This window comes from Solea solea, chromosome 7 (assembly GCF_958295425.1).
Source record: "Solea solea chromosome 7, fSolSol10.1, whole genome shotgun sequence".
NCBI lineage: Eukaryota > Metazoa > Chordata > Actinopteri > Pleuronectiformes > Soleidae > Solea > Solea solea.
The window spans coordinates 13,674,290-13,700,431 of NC_081140.1; the positions used below are offsets into that span (position 1 = coordinate 13,674,290).

Below are 26,142 nucleotides of genomic sequence, written 5' to 3' on the forward strand. Positions count from 1 at the left end.
CACAACTACCTTTAACTGATTTTTCAGGGGTTTATGGGTGGCAGTTTTCAAGGCAGTTCAAGGCAAAACATCCATCTGAAGAGAGTCATTTACAATATTAAGTGTATTATATTCTAAAGAGCTACTGAACTGATTTTAAAAATGATAATGCATTAGGATCTAAATCGCAGAGTGTTAATGCTGCATAACCATCAGAATCTTCTGGGCGGATTTATCAGGGGTGACGACAGGTATGACACGGTGCTTGCATGCTGTGAATTATATTGTGAATAAGGCCTGGCTCTGTATCTGCAGGACAATGATATTATATTTCCTTGGTAGTCAAAAGCTTTCCTAATTTCCTGTTACAGCCTGTTTTCTGGTGTAAATATCTGGCGGATTTTCTTTTTTACCCTCCATCTGATGAAATATAAGACTTTAATAACAAATACATAAATGTATACAAGGAAAAACATGAAACCGGTATTCAAAAAAATGAAGTTTGTAAATGCACTTTTGGGTGAAAAAATGTCTTTCAAATCGAGATGTCTTTTAACTCGAAGGTTGTGGGTCTGATTCCCGGCTCCGCTAGTCTACATGCCGATGTGTCCTTGGTCAGGACACTTAACCCCACGTTGCTCCTGATGGCTGTGCCGGCAGTGGTGAGTGGGTATGAAAGATGAGTGACAGAAAATGTGCTGCACATAGGTGCGCTGTATGTAAGTGTGAGTGAATGGGTGTGAATGGGTGAATGGCAGTGTACAGCAGCTTTGAGTGGTCATCAGAACTAGAAAAGTGCTATATAAATACCAACCATTTATGTGTATATGTGTAAGTGTTTTACAGTAAATAAATAACAACATACAAAGTGTAGTAAACACACAAGTTATAATCAGCTGATTAATTAAAAGTAATGAGCAGTAATAATCGGTCACCTGAACATCAAGTGTACATGTTTACAACATCTGAATTACTACAATTACCCAACTGTTATGATATTGTATATTTGAGGCACACACATGAATATCCCATGAATGCCAGTCCTGTCAGTCTGCAAAGGTGATTTAACTAATTAGCAAACCTTCAATTAAGAGAGAAGTAGCTAATGAGTGCGGCCTCCTGGTGTGGTGTTTGTTTTCAGAAATACCTGCACACTCTGTGCTCTCTGTGTATGCAGAACTCAGTGTGAGAACAGTGTGGAGCCTGTTTCCCCCCTCTCACCCCCTCACCCTGCTGCCAGCATGTATCACAGTTTGATTTCAGCACCATGGACAGAGTCTCTCAGTCTGCTGAGGAAAAGGGAAGTTTAAAAAGCACTGAAGTGATAAAAGAAGTGCTCTGTTGTTTAAAAGCAGCAAAGTCCTCATCAAGACATCAACACGTGTCTATAGTACGTTATTGTGTCTTCCACCAATAGTTAACACAATGATCAATGTGACCCTGTTCCTGAAGACATGTCTCTAAAGCTCTAAGTATTTCGTTCACTCACTGCATTATCTGCTATTTGGTTCATAAAATCAACTTAAAAACCGTCACTGTATTATGGAATCTCGTTTTATGATTATTCAGCACCCCTGTCTAGAAATAAAAAAAACAAAAATGCTATGAAAACTGTAGGAAACGTTGAACTCGCCCTTTCCCCAGCCTGTGTGATTTATGTTCTGCAGTGGACCGGGGAAACCCCCTAAGAGATGGACAGACCGCATCTTTCACTGGGACAACCGTGAAGCATCCCTTTCGTTTTGCCATCTGTACAAATGAAAGTGTGCTCTCCACCGTGTAACTACGCTCGATCCCCAGACCGTCTGTCAATTTTACCGACCTGCTATCGGCAGCATAGATAAAATGATTCCGGGAGGAATTACGACTACAACATAATGAACTCTAACAGAATAGAGTTCAAGCTGTGATTCTTTTTCCCCCTTTATTCTCAGTTTTATGTTCTCGTTTAAAGCAGCACAAAACAGCTCACTGTTCTTTGCTTCTTCTTCTTTTCTTTTTTTTTTATCTGTGTCGTTGAGTGATCGCACTTTATTTCTTGACCATCTCTTCCACCCCCCACCACCCCTTCCCCTGCATGACCAGATGTTTGCGCTCATAAGGTCGTGATGTTGAAATAACGGTGATTTCTAGCGGATCCCAAGGGCGCCATCATCACTGTCCTGCGGCTGTAGGTGGCCCGATGTCCCCTCTGTCTGTCAGCTGTCCTGCATGCTGCTGCTGTTGCTGCTGCTGTGGCGGGACAAACACGAGTGGAGTGAACCAATGCGCCAGGACGTTTACGCGCAGGCAGAGAGTCTCTGTCACTCTCACTTTAATCACCAAGAAAACGGATCAAATCACTATTCGTCACTTCAAACACTGATAGTGAAATACTCATGTATTCATTGCCTTCTTTTTTTTGCGCAAAAACGGAGATTTCTGTTCAACACACCATGGTGTGGGGGAGTGGAGACTGATGGAATACTGAGAGGTTCAATATTCCGTCAAGTGCAGACGAAGACCACTACTGCGGATCATCATTTGCGCGCAAAGACGCACGCACAATCCATCTCTGAAGGGCTTTTCCTCCTAGTCCGAGTTGACCAAGCATTATCAGCAAGAATTCAGTGTTACAGCAAGTTAGAGACGACAGGCTGGGAAACCAGTGATGAGGAGGGAGGAAAGCGACACACATCATCTCAATGAGAAAGAGAGAGAGAGAGAGAGATACATGTGTGAGTGGCAGAGCGAGAGAGGGGGTGAGAAAAAAGAGAAGGAGAGAGACGGGGATGCGCATGTCCAGTTCCTCCATGCAGACTGTTTTTTCAGTTCGCCAATCACTCTCTCTCTCTCTCCCTCCCTTTCTCTCTCCCTCTCTCGCTCTCGTATGTGCAAGTGCACCGGGCGCTTACTTCTCTTCTGAGCGGGCACTGCAGGGGAAGAAACGAACGAACCCACCATGGAATAGGAATAACTGCTGGACAAAACGGGGAAAGACAGCCTCTTTCATCTTTATTCTTTATTCTTTATTCCCCCCTTCTTTTCCCTGACACCCCCTTTTTCTCTTTTTTTCTCGCATCCCCCCTGTTTGCCTCTCTCAATGTCTCTCAACAGTTTCTGAAGGGATTGAAGGAAAAGGCAAAAAAAAAAAAAAAAAAAAATGAGGATTATTATTTTGTCTTGGCACTTTCTCTGGGTGCTTTCCGCCCTTTGGGAGGTGGCGACGGGGGCTTTCCCCAGCTCAGTGCAGATAGGTAAGTTGGATGATTACTGATTTTACGCACGGACGCTCAGATGTAACACACTGCAACGAATATCAGTGGGTTTATAGCAAACAGTCACAGAGAAGAGGGGGGAGTGCACCGGGACCACTGAGGCACCACAACACAGATGCCAAACTCAATAAATGGATGCAAAGATTATAGATCAGAGCACATAATTATAAAACATCTCCCCTCGTTAATGTTCTCTTCTCTTCACCCTCATCCTTTATTTATTTCATTTCAATTATTTTGTATCCCAGATATTTCACACCTCATGTCACCCGTTTGGTTTGAAAATGCACAGTAACTCTTTTACTTCATCTATGCTGTATGAGTGGATTCTGGACTCATGGGTGTTTTAGACCCTTGTTGCCTTCTAGTCTTCTTTTTTTCACTGTTTAGGTACTGCAGTACTCTCTCTCTCTCCCTCTCCCTCTCTCTTTCTCTCTCTCAGTGCTGGGGAAACCTGTTTTTTTTGTCCATCTCATATATAAAGTTTGCAGTATCCAAGACCTTGATCACCGTTGGTTTGCTCAGTGCCTGTGGACCATGTACATAAAATATCTCTCCCTACCCCCCCACCCCCACCCCATCTCTCTGTCCTGCACACACACAGATACACAAACCTACAAGCATGTGTGTGTTAATGAATGCACTGCATCACTCCGTGTGGGGGGCAGCTGGGAGGTCCTATAATGAAATTCAGCTCCTTGACTCTGTCTCCCTACAGCTGCCAATAAACTTAATGCTAAATGTTTTCCTCATTCTCTCCCCCTCTCTCCCTCACACACACACACACAAACACATAAAACATAAACATACATTCACATGCATGTACAGCATGCGGGTGCTCACTGATACACGGGCATGCACATGTCATGTGTGCACACAGTGAACATGTATATGCGTGCACATACATAATGTACTGTACAAAGCATACGCGCTCATGCAGAAGAACACACACATTCATACTTTATGTGCCACGCTCGCTTGTCTGTGTCTGTTAAACACTCACACACGTCTACTCCATCGTTCTCTCGGCTCTCAGGCAGTTCACTTGAGGAGTTATTTGCATATCTGCATTGCACACGAGTCTAATATCAGTGGAGGCAGAGGCGACGTCTTTTTGGTCTCTGTGTGTATGTGTGTGTATGTGAGACGGCGAGCAACACAGATTAAAAATGTTAGTGGAATTTCTTTGAGCGCCTGGTGCAGTATGGGACATGGCCATGTCTGTCAATGTGTGTGTGTGTGTGTGTGTGCACTCTGAGGTGGAATTCTAACCTAAAACAGGATGACTGGATTAGATCTGCAAGCCTTAACAGGAGACAGTGAGGCTACTGTTTAATGCAAATTGCGCTTTTGAACATTCACAATACATGCTCAATATGCGAGGTCTCTGTGTGTATACGCGATTTGCTTCGTATCGTGCTGTGATCTACACAGAGAAAGCAAAGGCAGACACTTAGCATGAATCAAAACACTTGCAGTACACATACACATACAGATAAGTGACATGCCTAGACTTGACAACCTGCATGGTAATCTTAGTCTGACTAAATTAAACTCACATCGCACCAGACATCAGTTTACCGTTCTGTCAGTCAAGTATTGGCAGAGCAAACACACGTTCATTTACACAAACACAACAATTTAACCCAACAGGCTAGTGTTGAAGCCGATGATGACCTTTATTCAGGGATACAGGTGGTCTTGTCATGCTTCAGGTCTCATTAAGGATCAAATGTTGCTTCTGTCATTTTTGACCAAACAGTGCCTGAACTTTTGTGCATTATTCTGTGTCTAATCACTGCACTGATTTCTCTGGCAGGCCACCTCTCCTGGACTATGTCACACATTCAATATCCAGTTAAACATGTGTTATTTGTGTATTATTAGTTCCAGCAGGATTTGCCATTCTTCTTTTTTACCATGTTGCTTCTCTCCTTACCTCCTCCTCTAACTCTTTGAACTCTTTAATGTCACATTCACTGCTTCTTATCATCGTTTCTCTTTCCTTTCATTCTTCTTCCATCAGGAGGACAATATTGAGGGGTATTCTCATTTTAAAGGCCAACTGACACTTAGCACTCACCTCCCACTCCCTTTCTTTTCCATGACCCGTGCTCCTCCTTTATTTAGCCAACATTTTTGATCTGGCTTCCCTCCTCTGATTTCTTTTATCACCTCTCCAGCTCATTATCTCTTTGACTGCTTTCCTGTCAGCTCGGTTGTTTCTCTTGTATTCTCTCTCTTTGTCTTTCTTCAGTTTCATCATTGAAATGAACAGTGTGGGTATCTGTGTGTGTTTGTAGTCATGTTTATGAGTTTAAGAGAAGGAGGATGTGCTGAAAGACAAATTATCTCTTGTGACAAAGCTAATGAAGATCTTCTCTTCCTCCCTCTGTTTCCCTCCACCCTCCCTTCTTATCTTTCTTCTTCCTGACTCCCATACTACCCCCTCTGCCCTACAATAACTCACTTCCTTTACTCTCCATCATGTTCCTCTCCTTCTTGCCCTCTCTCTCTTTGTCTCCCTCTCCAGGCGGGTTGTTCATTAGGAATACAGATCAGGAGTATACAGCATTTCGACTAGCTATCTTCCTTCACAACACCAGCCCTAATGCCACAGAAGCTCCTTTTAACCTGGTCCCGCATGTCGACAACATAGAGACAGCCAACAGCTTTGCTGTCACCAACGCATGTAAGTTTAAATGTGTGTGTGTGCGTGAAAGTGATGCTCAAATCTATCTATCCCTCTCTCTTGCTCTGATGTTAGTTTCTCAGTCTCTGTCTCTGCTCTCCTCCCCAATGCTATTGAATAAGAAATGTTTTTATGGAGCTGAACGTCTTCTTGCACTTTCATCACGTTACAGCAGTTGTAACTGTGGTCGTCAACAAAATGTTTTCTTGGAATACGGAGTTTGATGCTGTTATTTAAAGTCAGTGTCACTATTCATCCCATTTGCAAGAAAGATAATGTTACCTATCACAAAACTCAGCAGCCTATTACAGCCATAAAATGAGTCTCAGAACTGTTCCAGACAGTGGTGGAAATGAGTCCTTTGTGTTCACAGCACAGGGGAACTGTTGGTACTTGTGTGTCTTCTCTGTTTTTTTTGTCTTTTTTTTGAAGGTTGACAGGTAATCTTTCACCATCCCTGTTTGTCCGCTGAGAAGTGAGATCAATCCTTCATATTCCCTCTCAACCCGGAAGCCTTTGAGGAGGTCTTTGTGATGTTTGCACTGGCAAGTCAGTGGGCTGCTGTGGGCAGCTAGCAGAAGTGCTCACCATGCAGTAGGCGCCTGTGTGTTCAAATTGACAAAGCATCACAGAATGAGACAGATTTATCACAGTGACCATTATTGTTATTATGATTGTACAGGTGTTGTTATTCTTGCTGGCATCTTTGCCTGTCACATTTATACCGGTGTACGTTGGGTCAGCTGCAAGGTTGTCAGCCAGGGGTGCCAGGGATGCAGTGGCTAGATGGGGACGTCTACATGTCACCCCTGTAGCTAACCCAATTAATAACCCAATCCCTCTTGTGTAGCCACAACCCAAATCTAGCCTTCTCCACCTTTTCTGCCAGCTCTTTAATGGCCCTCTGTGAGTTCGCCCCTGTAGTATCTGCTGCACAGAGCAGTAAGATTGCTGTCTAGGCCACAAAACCCTTAAAACTGACTTCCACAGGGTGGATAGTTTCATAGCAGCCAGCCAATTCGCACTCTTCTGCCAGCTCAGAGTACTTGAGGCTCTTGGCCTCATGTGCTGGTGGTCCTCCGTCCCAAGGAACTGTGAGATCGATGCTGGGGACACTCTTGGCAGATGTGGACCACATCACAACATCTGTTCTGAGGGTTGTTTGTGTGATCTCAGCGAGGAAAACAAGCTCCCTCCCCAGATCAACATGCATTTCACGTAATTTGCCAGGTGTGAGCAGGACAGAGATGTGGTCTATCCCGCTGCTATCTTCTGTTGGTCCTGGCTTCACCAAGGCAGCGTGTTGCTGCGGTTGGTTTGAAGAATTGTTAGCCCCAACTCTGCGCTTCTCTGAACAGCTCTGCCAACTTCTGTGTCAGTGCAGCTTTTCCATCCTGACAGGATGTGCTGCAAGCCACTGTTGCTGCTGGTGCTGCTGCTGCTGCTGCTGCTGCTGCTGCTGCAAAGTGTGTGCTTCTCCTTCCTCCCAAACCACTGAGAGAAACATTACGGGGCATGGAAGAGTCTTGATCAGGTAGATCTCCTGTTCTATCCATGTGACCTCCTCCAGAACTATTATCTTCCTCTGCTCCCTTGGGTTTGGGCCATAAGGGAGTTGCTTTGTAGAATTTCACTGTTCAGCCTCCTCGGCTTTCTTGCACGCTTCCCACAATTTCTTTGTATTGCAGCCTGCTGAAGGCCTGTGTTCTTCACTTGTGACCTGTTCAGACATCTACCTCTGCGCTCCTTATCAGCTGTTTCTTAGACTCTCTCAGCTCCATAACTAGTCGGGTCTTCTCCTGTTAGTATCAGAGAATGATGGGTTTAATTAGGTACTGTAGGGCATTTTTTTCTCAAAGAGGCCAGAGTCAGAGAAGCAGCAGGTTAGACCTACCCACTTTATGATTTCAGGCCTCCTACCAATTGCCTGGCTCCAATAAGGATTACCTCAACAGTGTGTAATTTTGCTCACAGTGTCTGAAATCCATTTTCAAAATGACTACAACAGTGCATACGTATCTCTGACATAGTTTACAATAGTTATTGATCTGATTTGTGTTAGATCATGAACATTGAAAGAATAAAAATATCCAACCATATCATGCTGGGGCATTTTTTGCAAGCAAAATGAGATGTAGTTCTGATTTTAACAACATCCTCTCGTCCTGCCTTCTGATTTTGGATATACACTTATGCTCTCTTTTTGCACTGTGCTGAGCATTTCTTCACAATGACCTAGCTTTATTTTCCCTATGATGATACGATTTTTTTTTAGCACTTTGCCTGCACTAACCCCAACCTTACTGAAAATGAGTTAACTGATCGTATTATTATTCTCTTAACTCCCAGGACCACTGAATGTCCTGTCTCTTGCATCATGTTCCCGGGTTGCCGAGCTGCAACTGTCTGTGTCTTCACTTGACAGAACAAGATTTGCTTTCTGACATCGTCTCTGTGACACTGGCAAAAGTTGCAGTACTCCAAATGCCTTTAATGTGATTAGATGCATCTGTGTGTGTGTGTGTGTGTGCATGTGAGTGTTTTCCCCAGTGTGTTTATGTTCAAGATGGCAACAGTCTCTACAGGACACCCTGCAATTCTCTAGCTCATCTACTTCCCGGTGAGAGGAGTGTGTGCAATAATGTCACTGCATGAGATGCAATGAATGATGATCGACCTCTTTTTTTAATGTTAGTCAGGAAGTTGTTTCTGAAATCAAAAAGTGAAGTATTAGAGTTGCGAGTATGTGATGGTCATGTTGATTAACAAAAAGCAGAATGTGAATATGGGAATTAGCATACTCAGCTGATGTTATAATATTTCTCCAAAAATATCAAGGTGTGTGGTGTATTCAGTGCGGCGTGCTTGTATTGTCCTGACAAGTCAAATCTCCCTCAAGACTATCATGTCATGTTGTTTCATGACGTTTTGTGCGGTCTTATTTTAGCGACATTTTCAAGCTATAGTGTAATATTTTACCCCCTCACCTCATTAAACTTTAACAATTGTAACTTCTAGCATGACCAAACTCAATACAGTACAATACAAAGCAATACTTCTCCTTATGGGATTTGATCAATATGTTGAACAGGATTCTGTAAATATCCCAGGGTAGCAAAAAAAAAGAAGCTCTTCTGTTCAGCAAAGTAATGAAAAGAGCAAAAATCCATCCCTCCATTTTCTACCGCTTTATCCTCCACATGAGAATCGCAGGGGCTGCTGTGCCAATCTCAGCTGACATAGAGCGATAGGCGGGGTACACCCTGGACAGTTCACCAGTCCATCACAGGTCCACATATAGAGACAAACAACTATTCACTCACACTCTCACACCTAGGCCTTTGTTCAGACGGGGTCCTGAACCCGGGTCTTCTTGCTGCAAAGGCACGAGTGCTAACCACAACACCAACCATGTGACCCTAGAGCAAAAATCAATGAATAAAAATAGTTCTGAAATTCAATAACAGACATTTGTTGTCTTCCTCCTACTTTATTGTCAATCCACATTAACCTACATGGATCAAGAATCAATGATTACAAAGTTAGTAATCCAGTCACCTCCTCGCAGCCCAAAATCCCATTCTACGTCTACTGACAAAGTGAGTGACACATACTGAAAAACACATCTGATGGCTTTATTATGTTAGAGCATGAGTAGGATTTTATTTCCCCAGTAATGGCAAAACGGGTGTGCCGAGGAGAAATGGTTAGACACACTCATTTCTCAGGGCAAAAAAACAAGCCAGCAGATGTTTTCTATATTCTCAATGCAAGCACTGACAGCAGATTTGTTACAGTGGTTGTCAGAAACCTTGCTCCCACTTTGTAATCTTATTCCTATTTCAGCTGCAGTATATCCAGTTTAACCCCAGTGACCTGTCAGTGCTTTAGTTATAACAAAATCCTGCTGTGATGTGTGCGAGATATCTCGAATGTTTCCCTCTGGCAGAATGGGGCGGCCATAAAAAGATGGAGTCTTGAGTCAGAAGATATGAGGCGGTGCGAACATCACGGTTCCTAAGAAGAGCATGGAACATCTACAGAGTTTATATGTGGCACTGTCAGATCCTGAAGAATAAAACAAATGTTCTTATTCTTTCAATAAAAAAAATAACGCTGGTAAAGTATATGTTGAAGGATAAGGCCATCATTTGTTATCATTAAAAGACAGTCTGACACACACAAGCATACACAGATACTGGACCTTGGGTGTCATAGAGCTTCTTTACAATACATGAACCGTCTGCTGTCTCTCCACAGGCTACACATACTTTCTTTCTAGATGTCTCTCTCTTCTCTGTTTTATACACTCTCCCTTGTTGCTGTCATCTCCTCAGACTCTGCTCAGTCTCCTTCCTCCACTCCTTTATCCGCAATCATGTTTTCCCGTCCATCTTCCCCTCACCGGCGTGGTGAATGGATCTCTAAATTACTTCCTGACACTTGTTCCGAATGCTTAGCAATGCACTGAATTAGAATAGGGAATTCTGCTTGTGACCTTGGCTATTTCCTCTCCTCTCACTGCTAGTATTCAGGGAGCGTGAACGGATCATAAAAATCCCTGGTCCCCATTGTTTTCCGTATTCACTGCGGAATACGAGCGTTTTTCCTCGCTGGGTCACATATTCACATAATAATATCCACTGCTGCTGTCTATCTTTCTTTGTCGCTTCTTTTGTGCACGTGCACACCTTTTTTTTCTGTTTTGTGGTACGTAGATGTGTATATGTGTGTACTGTCGATGTGTATTTGTGTCTTACTGTACTTTCTTGCTTTTGTGTATACGTGTCTTTTTGATGTACCTCTGCCAGAGAAGCACAGTATTTCCCGGGCTCTGTTTACTGGCTTACAGAAAATAATGCACATGAATCAGCACAACCAAAAGCTATTTAGTGAACTTGGTGTGTGTGTGTGCAGTGACATTTAAGTCCATGTGAAATGCATGCGCACACAATTGTGGCGTCACTGAGGTGTAGATAAGGAACGTGACTGTGCGCTGTCACAAACAAAGTCTGCTGAAACAGTGTGATGAAGACAGACTGAGAGAGAGAATGTGAATTAAGGACAGAGGGGTAGAAAGGATTTTTTTTATTTATTACAAAGAAGTGTCTATGCCTGATTTGTGGTGTGAGAATGGTGAGCTGATGAAAATGATGATTATGTGCTGCCATGGCTGTGAATGCAATTCTTGGTATGTGGGATGTAACCCCCTTTTTCAAAGCATTTTATAATTTTGTCAGTCTAATCAGATTAAATTATGTTCTATTCTATTCTATTCTATACTGCACAGCAGTGATTATAATCATGATGGTGTGTAGTGTTGTGGTTTAGATGGTTTGATTATTGCAACGATGCATGACCTCGTTTGTCATCTAGAGTTAACATAGATTGCCCCTATAATGAATCATTCACAAATCAATACAGTTTATGTATTATTGACTGCCACAGATTGCATTTAGATGAAGGCTGCACCTGATTATCTTTGCAGCCTGACTGAGTTGTCAGGCACTTAGAGTCAGAAGAAGAGTTCTGTCCCTCGTCGTTTGGGGTTAAGGACAAAATCAACTCCGAGATGTGGTGGAATACAAGGTTCTCAGTCAGGTTTAGGACGTTTAGGGCTGCACATTTTGGACAAACAGAACCAGTGTGTAAGAATTAGTAACGTCTAAAGGTGAGACTGCAGATTGCAACAAACCGACGACTCTCTCGCTCACATCTCACTTTCTCAAGTGCATTAGGGAGCTACAGTGGCCTTCACATACTGGAAAGAGTGTCATTCCTTTTTTTTTATCCGTGTAGTAAGCTTCCCCTTCAAATGTGAAACACACCCTCTGGCTGATTTGTCGATTCTGGCTGCTGTAGAAACATGGCAAAACAAGATGACGGCCTTTGTAAAGCAAGGCCCTAGCCTAAAGTGCATTAACATTTTTATTTTAAAGGCATTACACTTTTATACAAGCTTTCTTATGGGTAGTATATGCAATTTCCAATAAACCCTCCTAAATTTTACACACTGGACTTTTGATTAAGCAAAGTGAGCTTTTCCTTTTTGATACACCAACTTTCATGTAACACAGACGGTGCCCCCATGTGTTTGGAGTATGAATTTGATATTTGACCAATTCTTATGCATTGTCCCTTTTAACAAACATCTTACTTGGACACACACGCACTTAAAGAGTTCATCTGAGTTCAAGCATGGACATTCCTTCATGAGATGTTGATCAAATCAGCGACACCGCAGCACACACTCGCACTAACTAATACATCCTTCCTCACATATAGCCTCACATATTTCCTACCTCACTACTTAAACAGCTCAGTTTAATGGCCTTGTACAATCATCTTGTATAGAAGGTTTGAGATGCTCAATAAAAGCACTGTACTATCGTCTTTATTGTTGACATTTGGCGTGGGTATACAGTATGTCCCCGTAATGGACACACTGAGGGAGATAGAATGAAATGATATCCACAACCGTGGCAAGTAATAGAGATTCATACATTTTAGCAGCATAGTGAAGCACAGGATGACTCTGACCAGGCCCTAAATGCATTTCCTGGCATCAAGATATACTGTATTTGGATATATGGTTCAGTTTAACTACATAGTAATAATAGATCAATTTAAAACTTTTCTCATTCACGGGTGACATCACCGGAGCATTGTTTGCCAAGTCACCAGTTAGTAATTTCACTGCCTTATTATAGTGTTAACAAAACACAGCTAAACAGCAACACCATGGTGCATTGCAGTACTGTATACATAGTGTACTCCATATCATGAAGTCTGTGCCTGCTAGCTGTGGAGATGGCAGTGCCACTCATCAAAAGGGTTCAAAGCTGCCTCTTAGAATCAAATGGTTCTTATTTTTCGTCAAAGTCAAGTTAACCACTCGACTGCAGAAAAAAATGTGGACTCTTTCTAAAGACAGTATTTTCTCTTTCTTACATTGTAAGAGTTGTAACAGAGTGTAATGAGACACGAATGCCTTGGTTGTCTTATGAACACAGCCACACTGCTGCTCGTTTTTTCAATCAGGTTTTGTTTTATCAGTAATTGCATTGAATAATAATTAAAAAAAAAACGTTCTACTCCAATTCAACTTCCTCATTTATGGCGCATCTATTATCATAACATGGTAACAGCAGCAAGCATTTAGTTAGTGAAATGCATGTGTGTTTGCAGAAGTGATGTCTTTGAATGCATCATGTTAGCCACTCCTCTTAGCTCAACATGCTGTGGTCCCTGCATTACTTACACTGACTCTTATGCGCTGGAGTTTAGGATATTCAAATATTTGATGAATAGTCCTGTTTTCAATTTAAAGATAATTTTTGCTTGAAACCCCCATCCCTAGTAAGGACTGGGGCAGTCATTCATTTGAGCATGTTTTCTCATAATCAACACTAATAAAAAAATTACGAATGGAGTTCTGTGTCAAAGTGAAGCCGTGAAAATGGTTCGTCAGTTGTGTTTGAAATGAAGAGAAATCTGATTCTGCAGAGAAGTATCTTGGTTTTGTGAATCATCAGAAAACGTCTCGAGTTACTCGCTAATGATTTTTGTTTCAGCAGCATGAACTTGAAACCCTTCTCTTGTAACAAGGTCAAGAGTCGATGTTCACAAAAACAAGTCTCACATGTCAGCAATGTAAAAAGGACAAAAATCAAGGTCTAAGTGTATGTCATTTCAGAAAACATTCTTGCAGTCCAATGTAGAGACATGGTGTTGGTTAATACCATTTTGGTTGTCATTATTGCTTCGGGTCAATCAGGACTAAATGTGATTTCTCATCACTTGACACAGGTTTGTCTGTCTGCACACATGTATTTGTGATAGATTGCCTCATTAAATCACACTTAAAAAAAAAAAAAAAAGGCCTTTAATCACGAGTGTCACTGAATTGCTGAACAGTATTGAGTGTGTGCATATCTTTATCTTGGCTTTTGCAAGTGCTCCCGGAGGAATCACTTAGTTGCATCACTTTATTCAAGCCTCAGCATTAATGACCAAACAGCAAGCAATATTGTTAGCTCAAGCAGCATGTGGCAAAATGAATCTGCACATTTGCTCCAGGTAATCTGATTTCATTTAGTGGTACAATAAAACAGTGTGTCTCACTTCTTTCATTAAAAACTCCACCGCCGGGGTGTAAAACTGACAGCTCACTGCACTAGCATTAGTGAGAGGGTTTTTTAAGGACAGTAAATATTCTTGCTTTCACAGATAGTGGTGATGCACAGGCAGACTATTATTAGGGATGCACAATCCGCTTTTTTCACCTCCGATACTGATATTGGTAGGTTTTTGAATCGGCCGATCCGGATCCGATACGGATACAGGAAAACAGTGCGGAATTTTGGTAACAAACGAAATGTCTCATTGTTTGGAAAAGACTGGCATCATTCTTTTGTGCAAGGCAACATCCGAATTGACTTGAAGTGACCAGAAGGAAAGTCAGAGCTCCAGATATCTGTATTGAAACTCGGAACTTTGACATCTTTTATCTTCTCTAATATGTGATTGTACACTTTACCCTGCACACTGCAATTCAGGTAGAGCCGTCTCGGACAAAAATTCTCGCCGGAATCCCTTGTCCCCGACAACCGTCAGCGGTTGCCCATCCATAAACGATGACGGCCCCTCGGAACATTTACTGCGCAGGTATTGCAAACAGCCGTCGAGTTTGTTGCTGAGCTAGTGTGAAAAGGTTCCAGATAATTGATCCTTTCGCTCAATTCATTTTGAAAACAATGTGGGCTTCTGCACTGTGTGTTGCTTGCGTATGACGTCACTCACAGTGTGCAGCATAGAATTAGACTGAATGGAATAAAAGCTATGGATCGGCCCATTGTCACGATACCCAATCTTGAATTTTCTTCAATATCAGGGGCCGATACTAGGTACAAATATCGGATTGTTGCATCCATAATTATAATATTTAATAATATATAGAGAATTGATATTCGGTCTTACAATTGTGCAATTACAATTGTTATCCTTTTTTTTCAGCACAACCTAGGCAATCTGATGAAACATGACGTGACAAACATTATTTTTCACTATATAAACACACCTGAGCAAAAAGTACTCAAAATGTTTAAAATCGGATTGAAATTTGGAATTATGTCACAGTTCAAAGTTCACTTGGCTCGTTTTTATGAACAAAAAGAAAAGGAAAACGGTCTACTTCTGCACAATTATTGCTACTTTATATGACTACTAAAAATGCAATATAAAATGAATCATAACTTTCACTCAGCAACACATAAGAAGACGAAAAAAAACACTTTTTAAAGCCTGAATATGTGACCTATAAACACACACACCCCTAGGATGTCCATATACGGAGTTGTGTATTATTCCCACTGCAATTTGCACTAAGAGTTCAGAGCCAAACATGAAAAACAGGCCTAAAAGGTGCATAAAACATTTTTTGTATATCATTAGTTAATTCCTTTCTGTGGATCTGCAGTGCTTTGAGGCAAGATGAAAGGAGACGGTCTCTTTACAAGTTTCACAGATGACACACCCTGAAGCTGGAGTTAAATCCTCCAACGACATACTGTTTTGCTTTGTCTAGTGTTGCCAAGCAATATTAACTACCGGAGAGGTAAAACAAAAACGCTTTAATCAGGGTTTCAAATTCAAGTGCCGAATGTGCTGACACAGCTTAAGCTGGGAGGGCGACTTGTGAGAGCCACTTTGTTCATGACGTGCACTTTTATTGATTTGCAGCCCGCTCGGCATCTGGGATCTTGGTCAAAGTGAGTCTTTGTAATTTTCTTTGGGTGAGCCAGAGATCTTGGAATTTGCATTTCGCAGGCATTGCCTCATTTGCGCTCTCTTGCTTAATGTTCCTCGCTCATTGTTCTGCATGGAATCTCGCATCAACGACAGAGAAAGAGACAGTGGACAGTGTCCACAACTCAACTTGGAGTTTGTTCTGCATTGGCCTAGTCTACGTACACCAAGCAATGCAGGGCGCATGAAGCATTAGGTGGAGACATTTAGACAAATATCAACTTTTCAACCACTTTCAATGACCCATGTCTATTTATTTCACAAACGTTCAAGTATTTCACTTCCTGTAGGATCCCTGTTTAATGTTGTGGTAGTTTGGTGCATTTATCTGCTGTGGTCAATCAAAATTCTGTTTTATTTCCAGTCTAGATATAAAGTCGAGGTCAGTGTTGTTTTATCTGAAAGCTTTTGTCATAATAAACAGTGGATAATGATATTATTACACTATGGCTCACTGTGAACCCGTGTTCCGTCAAGGTAATCTAACTTCACGTAGATAAAAGGCAGATTGTGTCTCTTTAAACCATGCTGGCCCATACCTGCACACTTGCATACACACAAACACCCCCACACACATTAAAGCCTCTTCTTGTCTAATGAGTTTCATTAAGACCCTCTATTTTCCCTCTGGGCACGATAGCTCTGCTGTAAACAGAAAAAATGTCTGTTTCCTCTTTTGTGTTTGTTTTTCATACTCTGTAGTTTGGGAGATGAAAAGCATGAGAAGGGATGACAGTGGATTTTAAGTGTTACGCACTGTCGTACCAAAACACAGGGGTGATTATAGTGAATGGCGCACTGCTCCCTGTAATTGTGTCTGTGACGTCTTTTTGTTCTTCTTCAGTCTCGGCTTAGCTGCTGTTGTTTTCACGATCTGATCAAAGGGGTTTTTTTCCTCTTCCTTTGCTTGTTTTTTATTTATACTTATGTTAGCACACACATGCAAATGCACATCATGACAAATGTTGTGCATTTCCGCTGTGTGTTTTTTCTGCTTTGTGGTTTTCTGACTTTCTGAATATGTTGTAAATCAGTGGTTCCCAACCTTTTTCCCTTGAAGCCCCCCTTGCTGTGTCCAGGACAAACCAGGCCCCCCCGACCCGAACCGTTGTCCAGGGCACGCACACAAAAAAGAATAAAGTAAAAAGTTCATATGCAAAAATAAACAGCAGTTGTAGGTTTTTCTTCCTATTCTCACAGTGTGTATTGATAAAAACTGTCCTGTGCTTCCATTAAATCAAAACCAAGGTATTGCCTTGTTTTCTTTTTTTTTGATCCCGGTGAGTCTCTGGTACTTTGACGTTTCTCACACAACAGGAACGCGATCAAGTGTTGGTGATAAACAGCTTAATAAATTGAAAGGTGGACCAAAGAAATATATAGTTTTTATCTGGGTGATACTGACTTCTAATTATCTAGTAGAGTGTCTGTTTGGGATGCACAAATATAATTACATTAACCTCACAAACTCAGAGCAGTCAAAGCTCTGCGCCCCCCCATGTGATCTCTGGCGCCCTTTTAAGGGGGGCTTGGACCCCAGGTTGGGAACCATGGTTGTAAATGACACTTTTTTGCTGGATTTTGCTTGACATTTACCTCTTAATTCTACTGATCACCATACTGTTGCATTCTATTTATGTATTTATATGTGTATATATGTACATATATGTATATGTATATGTATATATATATATATATATATATACAGTATATATATATATATATATATATATACAGTATATATATATATATATATATATACACACACCTTTTCCGCATGTTTCCATGGATTTATGGTGCGGATGAAAGGAAGGGCATTAGTTAATATTGATGAGTGCTGCCACTCAGGTCTTTCTCACTGAGGCTCACTTAGAGATGAGAGGCATGACCTTTACACACACACACACACACGCATACACACACTTTTACCACATATCAAACAAAAAACTCCATAAAAACCAACAAAGGTTAAGGCCATTAATTGTGGATTTATGTTTGTAGCACATGCGTTGTATTTTAACAGTGATTTAACAAACCCCAAACCTTAAAGCCAACGTCAGCCTTGGAACGATTACATTTTTGTCTCATTGATATTCTGTCGCTGTAAAAGAGTCCAAGGTAACGAGCACATAATTCATCACACCCACAAATAAGAGACAGAGCAGGTAGTGAAACAGCTTCACACTGATCAGAGGGGCAGTGGGCCTCGTACGAGGAGAGAGAAGGAATGAAATACTCTCATGAAGGTAGAAGAAAATAATTCATTAATTAGTTAAGCGCTCCCTGGCAATTATCATGGGGGAAATACACATGAAGAGGTGGGGAGGGCAGACGCTCACGAGCACAAACACACAGACAAACGGTTTCCTCCTGACAGCATTGGTATTTATCTCCTTACATTTACCACTGTGTGTGTGTGTGTCTGTGTGATGTGTGCGTGTATGTGTGTGTGTGTTTCAAAAGTCACATCACAGTTTGCCCACTCACATTCTGTCTTCCTGAGGTAGTGGAGTGCATCACATAACACACACACGCACACACACACACACACAAACGCACACACACGCTATCGATTTGGCTCTTCAGACAGACAGTGATGGATGGACGCTGCCTGGGTTCTATTTTTACCTCTAAGCTCTCTGTGTGTGTCTGCTTTCTCATCTCACCGAACAGAAACAAGAAGAAAATCGCGATACAAACCACTAACTGGTCTCTGTGTCTGCGTAAGGAGGATATTTGCAACAGTCCCCATTCCGATGACGAGTGTGCCTTTTTTCACACCCTGTGGTTTTTCATGCCTGAGCCTCATCTTTCTTGTTCAGCCTCCTGACTCTCCTACATCTGAGGCAGCAGTGAGGCGCACCACCGCATGGCATCACTTGCTAGGAGGTTCCTCTGTATTATTCCTCTCTGATCATGCAGACACGCGTAACACAGTGAGCAGTGATGGAATGTGAGACAGCACCTCAGAAGTATGTTGCTCTTGGTGCTTGGATATGCAGTGTTAATGTTGCAGAGTGCGGCTCGTCGGACCCTCACTTCAGCTTGTGAGCATCTGCGAGGCATGTGCATGTATCTTTTCCCGGAGGTTGACTGAACATAAAGCCCTGGGTCAGGCTTCCATTTCGGGTTTTAGCAGTAATTTTATGCTGTGGTTCCACTCCTGTTTTGAAGAGTCACGATTTGACCAGTGCCATGTTGAGGTTTTACACCCAGAAATTCACCAGCTTTTGATGTCCTTTTGGAGGATATCAGCTGTCAGTCACACTGGTTTCCACTTAAATCCGTAGTAGGACTGGTAGTTAAAATCCCTGGCGTATCAGCACATCAGTTGACAGGGTTGGAGATGTCATCTTGGGTGGGGTGGGTGATGACCACAAGTGTTTCCACCTTTTATCACAATACACACTCATCTGAGGCTGGCCCACCACAGGCTGATCAGACCCCAGGCCGCACTGGCCGCACCATAATGGAAGAAAAGGAAGGAAGAAAATGATAATTGAAGTTATAAATCAACTGAGAATTCAACACATTTTCCCACAGACTTCAATTCAAGTTCTTTTTGCAATGGAGTCGCCCCGTGGTGGCCATTCAATATATTGTTAATTCCTGTTTAGCATCATTGGCAACATCAATTTTTTTATACTGACTGTCTGTCTACACACCATGATTTAAGTAATCTTTCTTTCTCTATTATCTCTTTACAACTAAAACACCTAAAATAGTTTACGGTATAAATTCAATCCAAATGGTTTAAGCTGTGGTTAATGATTATGGAATTTCCTCTGTTTACACTTGTCCAATGTTATGAGAAATGTTTCTCCTCATGCTGAGGCAGGGACAGTATTGTTATTTATTCATTATAATACCTGTTCAAATTCAAGTGCAATATTCTCCCACTTGATTAAGGGGATAATGTTAAATTGTATTATGTCAAGGATGGTTAGTCTGGGTGATAATCACAGTGACACACAGTTGTGTCTGTGATGACTCCATTTAGAGAGAATAGGGAAATGCGAACTAGTTGAGCATCCACAGAACCTCTTGGCAGTGCTGAAAGAGTTCATAACAAGGTCAAAACCTTCCCATCTGGGGTCCTTTTGGTTGGAGGAGTCACCAGAGGGTGCTCACTAAATGGGATCACCAACTGCCTGGAGGACTCTACTGCTGTTGTTTTTTCCCCTCTGATTTTTTGTCAAGGTAGAGCGTCTAAACTGTTTCTGTTATATTCTAAATTATCATCAGAAAATTCATTTTTTTTTCTCCAATTTGGTCTCATTTTCCCCCTCTGTCCATCCATCCATGATGCATTTAAATTAAAGGAACTAAATACTGTTCATTAGCTGCTATTAGTGTCTGTTGACTGAGCAGCGGGAGCGAAACACTCCACTCTGAAGCCAGTGATGCAACAGCTTTCAAAATGCAGTTCGTAATTACAAATGCAGCAGTCCCACAGGTGAATGTCAAGTTATGTGTTTGGTGTGTCAAGACAGTCTTTCTTCCTTTCTTTCTTTTCTTTTCTTTTCTTCGTTTCTTGTGAAAAGAGAGGAGAGAAATATTACCTCAGACAGCGTTTGGTGTTTCTAAGGCAGTAGGTAAGACTAGAAAGGAAAGAATTGGGTCAGGAATGTGTTTGGTGTCTGCTCGCGATCAGAACAGCTTAACACTGTATTTATTTACATGCAGATCTATGTTGCCATTAAAATCACATGTGTCTCCTTGGTGAAACAGTGTGTCACCGTCTGCATTTTCAAAGAAAGGATTGTTTTGTTGCCGGTACTATATGCCCGAAAACGTATAGTTACAGAGTCATGACCACTGTCACACAGACCAGGAGCATCAACGATCAGCTCTAAATCGGGATTATCATGTCAGTGACTCTATCTGTGAATTATTGGCACCAATGCACACACACTTAAACTCTCTCCCCATCTCATTCATTCACATGAGTACAGATATGCTCTCTTTCTCATTCTCCCACAGGCTCAAGTCCACACACATTCTCTCTCTCTCTCTATCACACACACACACACACACACACACACACGGTCATACCCTTAAGGGGATGATAGTACAGATGGCATACTGGAGTAATATTCTCCATATGGGACGGTAATTTCTTCAGAGCAGTCGCATGGGGAGAAGGAGAGAGAGAGATTAGATCTGCAGAGAGAGAGAGACAGGTTTAGCCTCTGTAGTACGTGGCCAAAGGATCATGCAGGACTTTAGTCATGTAGAATAATTGCTGTTTATTTTATAGTAAGTAGATCGTAGTAAAAGTACAAATATTTTAGTGTCACACTCATGACATGCCATGTATAGGTCTATATGCTTTTAGTAATCAGTAACCATTATCTTTAGTTGTTTTGTTGTTTTTTGTACATCACAACATATTTTGGCATCGATAACATTGGAATTAACCTTGTTTTGAGATCTATAATCATCATTAAGGATGAGCGTCATTAAGATCCTGGTCTAAATCAGTGGATCTGATATTGAAAAAGATAAACAGCACAAGCCTTAAACACGTAAAACATGTGAACGTCCCAAAAAGGCTTCTCATGTGACCAGAATGTGAGTGAGGACTGCGACTGTGAGTGTGTCTTTCACACTGTTGCAGCATTATGTTTTTTTGTATTGGCTGTTTGTGGCTAAGTGGTAATTGCATCAGCTCAAATGTGTTATTAGCCCCACGTTGTTGAAAATGGGTAAAGAGACTTTTATTGGACTGATATTGATGGATACTTGAGGTTGTGATCTCGGGTTTCAGGCACGAAGAATCGGTTTTGAACCATCAAGTAGAATACCTCAAGACTAAGGGAATTGGGAGCACTCAGAGTACACAAAAGCACATGCACAGCTGGAAATAGGGCGAAAAGCTTGATAAATTGGACGCACACCCCGCCCAAATAAACAGCTAAAAGCATGTTCCGTGAGCTACGGTTTAATCATGACCTAGACGTAGGAAGGCAATGTTCCTTTTATTACCCTGTAGACTTGTATTTAACTAGATGCTGTGGCAACAGGGAGAGGGTAAACAGGATAAGACTGATGACCTCGGTTAGTGTGGTGGTTGGTTGTGGTTGTCACACGTACCTACAGGCAAGAATACCTGGGAGAACGCTGGTGCATTCCTGAGCAGGTGCCTCTGCAAGCTGGGTTATAGAGTCAGCACCATGGCAGTGCTTGTGACACACAGCGTCTCCACTGCTCCAGCCAGGCGTACAGGAAATCCACTTAATTCAAGTAACTACACATCCTATAGGGGAGTGACCAGATATGTAAGGCTATTCTGTTTTGTCTTTACACACTTATTTCCTTCTTTTTTTTTTATATTTGCAAAGGGTTACAGTAAATCTGATTTCATATTTTGTCCAACTTCACATGACCCAGAATAACCTGAAAAGGTTGTTATTTTGTTAGGGATACCTATTTCTACATTCAATGAAAAACAGGAAACCTCCATTCTGTTTTCTTTTTTGTTTCTCTGTTTTTTTTTTTTTGGTTCTACAGCCACTCGCCCACTCAACTCTAAACTTGGCGAGCGGGAACTTGCGTAGGTGCAGAGTCAAAAATATTCAAATGAGTGGTTTTTGTGACCAGGACCTGAAGTCATTGGGTTCCAATTTGTATTATCTTATTATCTTGTGTATCAGAAGATATGGTGGTGTTTGCAAACTCTGGCATGGATATGAAAAACAGTTCAGTCGTCGTGTTTAGTTTTACTTTATCTACAATGTATGTTCTTGTCCATTTTATATGTTTCTTTGTTTAATGAAAACAAATCATGTTTAATCAAAGCCTAGATATTTTTTTCATTCCCCATCATATAATGTATATAATATTTTTTTTTTGTTTTTTTTTTTGTTACAAAATACAGGCTGTTTTTGACAAATGACCCCTACAAAAAAGAAACCTCTGCTTCATTTTAGGTCATATATATATGTTATAGGCATTAAGTGCCATTATGCACACTTATCCAAATCACTTCCACTTTTGTAGGAACACGTTGAAAGACTGGGGAATATGGACTGTAGTTTCTTTTTATAGAGCAAATGTATTTTTCATGAGACGACTTCTGCATTTTGAGCTCCCTAGACTTTCTGAGTGTTTGCCCGCTGTAGATGCTTTAAACAACTAAGAGACGAGGAAACAGAATAGACACACATGACACTAACAACGCATTAAGTGCTGAAACGTGTCTTGTATTATTAACTGTTACAAAAAAGCATATTTTCTCTCAGGCACATTATAGGCGGCAGAACACGGTCTTCATTAAATCTGCGTTCCTGCATTTGTGCTCATCCAACCATCCATCTCGCGGTTGCTCCATGTCCTGCACATGTCTTTGCACATTCCTCTTCATATTTCATGTTGTGTGTGTAATTGTCTGCCCTGTTTGTTTATGGTTATGTGCACACAAACAACTTAGCCTCAAGAAAGCAAGAGATTGAGTCATTACTAAACACGGCCCCTGAAAGCTTGATGTGTGGATAAGGCTCGCAACGTGTATCTGCACATGCATGAAGATGTGTCTATGGGGTACAAGTTCAGTGATGTATGTAAGTACTGTTTTTTTACCATAGGCAAATGATGTCACTATATAATACATGATCACAACAAAAGGCACTGTACATAGTACGGCAGAAACCAGACAGAACCAGACTCAAGTAGTGCTATAGTCGTGTTTGTAGCATCAGAGATGCGGCCTTATTCAGTGGTGGAAAACCCTGGATTTAAACATTTAATTAACGTACTGGAACCACACTACGAAATGCCAAGCAGGTCACATCTTACTACAAAGACGTTGCCTTCCATGTATCATAATGTTATCAGAGGTCAGAGCAGATTTAGTTGCCTTAACAACAGATTGCTGGACTTTCAGAGCAACACAGAGCTACATGACTCTCTATGGTTTCTCTTCTTTTTACAGTTAGTTTCCAACTGACTGTTTATTGTTACAAATGATGGGCATTATATCACTCATGACACCATGTAGACAATCCAAAATGGGAATTACAAAATTAGAAGAGTTACCATGACATAAAACCAATGATCCTCAACTAGAAAAGTCTAAAAATGTCAGCTCCATCTGCGCTAAAAAGAAGAATCAAATTGAATTGAAAATCAAAATTGTTAGAACCGCTGGTGACAGAGGAGAGCTGAGGGACAGGAAGGGAAGGGAAAGAAAGATGCGAGGTAGACAGAAGAGAGAGACCAGGAGCAATGAAAACATTTATCTAATACAAATTAAAAAACTATTAATTGAGTCCTTGTAATTAAGATGCAAAAGATAATGAGAACAAAAAATAATGCTGGTACACGGGCTCTGTGGCTATACAACTATTTAAAAACTGCAATGGCATTTGTTGTTATTGACGTCAAACCTAAAAAGAAAAAATACAAAAAACTACTTTGCATGTTTTTCTTGAAGGTGACATAGACCGGAAGCTCCAATTAACGCTGCGTTTGTGTGTGTATCTGCGTCATTACCTCGTTTATGAAACCCTAAAGTTTCAGAACAAACAGTTCAGCCACTGCTGAGAAAATAGTTTGTATTGTTTTCCTGGGCTCTGCGAAGCGGATCGACACTTCCTTAATTTGATGTCGTCATCAGAAATCCTCACCACTGTAGCGCCTCCCGGTGCGGGCACTAGTCCGGGCACATCCGGTTGCGTACATTCAACCGCAGAAGAAGAAGAAGAACTACTCTCGTTGTAGCTGCTGAGATGCAGAGCATCCACCGTGCCAGAGGGGGAGCTGTGTATCTGAGAGCTGGCCTATCTATTACGTCACTTCCAGGTACCTGGCCAATCACAGGACAGTAGGAAAGCTCTCGTTGGCTGGCCAATCACAGCAACTGTTTGGTCTGAAACAGCGCGGCTGACGAGAGTGTCAGTGAGGAGATATTTTGATCGGCTTGTTTACAGCGATTAGGAGGTTTTTAATCATGAAAACAAGTTAATATATGTAAGTAGACCTCCATAACTAACATATATGTGTGATACAAGCATTCTATGTCGCCTTTAATCATTTCTCTGTCAAGGACTAGGACAAGGAGTGTTTCAGACACTTTTCTTACCGGGACATACTGGTGCCGTGCATCTCTAATTTAGTCAAATCTAGTTTTTGTAAAATTTTATTTTCTAATGTCAGGTCATAAAATAAAACGGATAAATAAAGCACAAATAAAATCATCTTCAGTACTTTCACTATGAACTAGTCTTCGCACAGTTTCCTACAGCTAACTAGTGAAGATGATTATGACCACGATGACCGAGAACCTTCATAGACGTGTGTACATTCCTCAGTCTTTCCCTCCTGTTTTGCTGGTGTGTGTTTCACTCACTGACGTTCACACATGCAGCCACTGCTGTGTTTTACTCAGGATTTGACCTTGATAAAGCCATAATATCCACCTCATTCCTTTCCCCCATAATACCTTGCGTGATTTATGGGGGCGACTTCTGGTGCGTCCTGTCTCTGAAGCAGAACTGGTGTTTCCCACGGTGACTGGACTTTAATCACAGAGAGCGACTGTGAAATTTAACATGTGGGAACATCACCTGTCACACCTCGAAAAGGGATGCTGTGATCATAGATGTGTCCTCGTCTACACAGTCAGCTCTGCAGTGCTAAAGTGACACTAAAAGTGTCAATTTAATACCAATTCTGATTAGGACAAAGTGTGTTACATTTAACTCCTTTAGTGTTTACTAGGCATTAATTATAAAGCATTAAATTACTGTTACCTTTATTCTAGATATAGACTTGTAAATAATAATAAATGTAAAGGTGAAATGGGACTTTATTTAAAGGCAGACATATTGTCCTACATCACCAAGCCTGGTTTTGTGTTTCAATATCAGGTGATGTACAAACTGCGGGAAGCTTATGTATAGCAGGAACAGCACAAACCCACAGTTACGCAGACACAGCCCCCACCGCTGCTTTTTGCAACTGGAGAGAACGACTGTAGCTTACAGGTGGAAATGATTCCACCTGGAATCATTTCTCCCACCGTGCCTCCAGGAATAAAGCAGATACTATATGCTTTAATACTGCTCTAATGAATAACCAGGACTCCCCCGTTTGAAGCCGCTCGTCTGTCAGTCATGCAAACATTTCATAATAAAAGCCTTGTTTAGAAAAAAGATGAATGGATTCATGGATTCTGAAACGGTGAAGTGCCCAAATGGCTGGAAAAGCTGTGCCTGTTACATATGCTCTAGCAACACATGACAGTTATCTGTGATTTATGGAAAAGGATCCAGGTCTGGATAGCACAGCTCCTGGGTCCGCCATTTTATGACCCCTAGTATACATGTTGTAGCCTCTGGATGAACATGGTGCATTCTGCACATCGATATCTGCATGTTAATGGTTATTTAAAAACTGGGGACTGAC

At 41.5% G+C, this 26,142-nt stretch overlaps 1 protein-coding gene across 7 annotated transcripts in view; it reads left to right on the forward strand.

The window, feature by feature from the left end:
• Positions 1-2,779: 2,779 nt before the first annotated feature.
• Positions 2,780-26,142, forward strand: part of gria4a (glutamate receptor, ionotropic, AMPA 4a) — an 86,146-nt gene continuing 62,783 nt past the window's right edge. For 5 of the 7 annotated variants that reach the window (XM_058633416.1, XM_058633418.1, XM_058633419.1 and 2 more), the window contains exons 1-2: positions 2,780-3,215; positions 5,770-5,928. In XM_058633416.1, the coding sequence (XP_058489399.1) occupies positions 3,122-3,215; positions 5,770-5,928 (253 nt within the window). In that variant the 5' untranslated portion in view covers positions 2,780-3,121. The remainder of the gene's footprint in view (positions 3,216-5,769; positions 5,929-26,142) is intronic. The other 2 variants (XM_058633417.1, XR_009240866.1) reach the window with 2 other exon arrangements.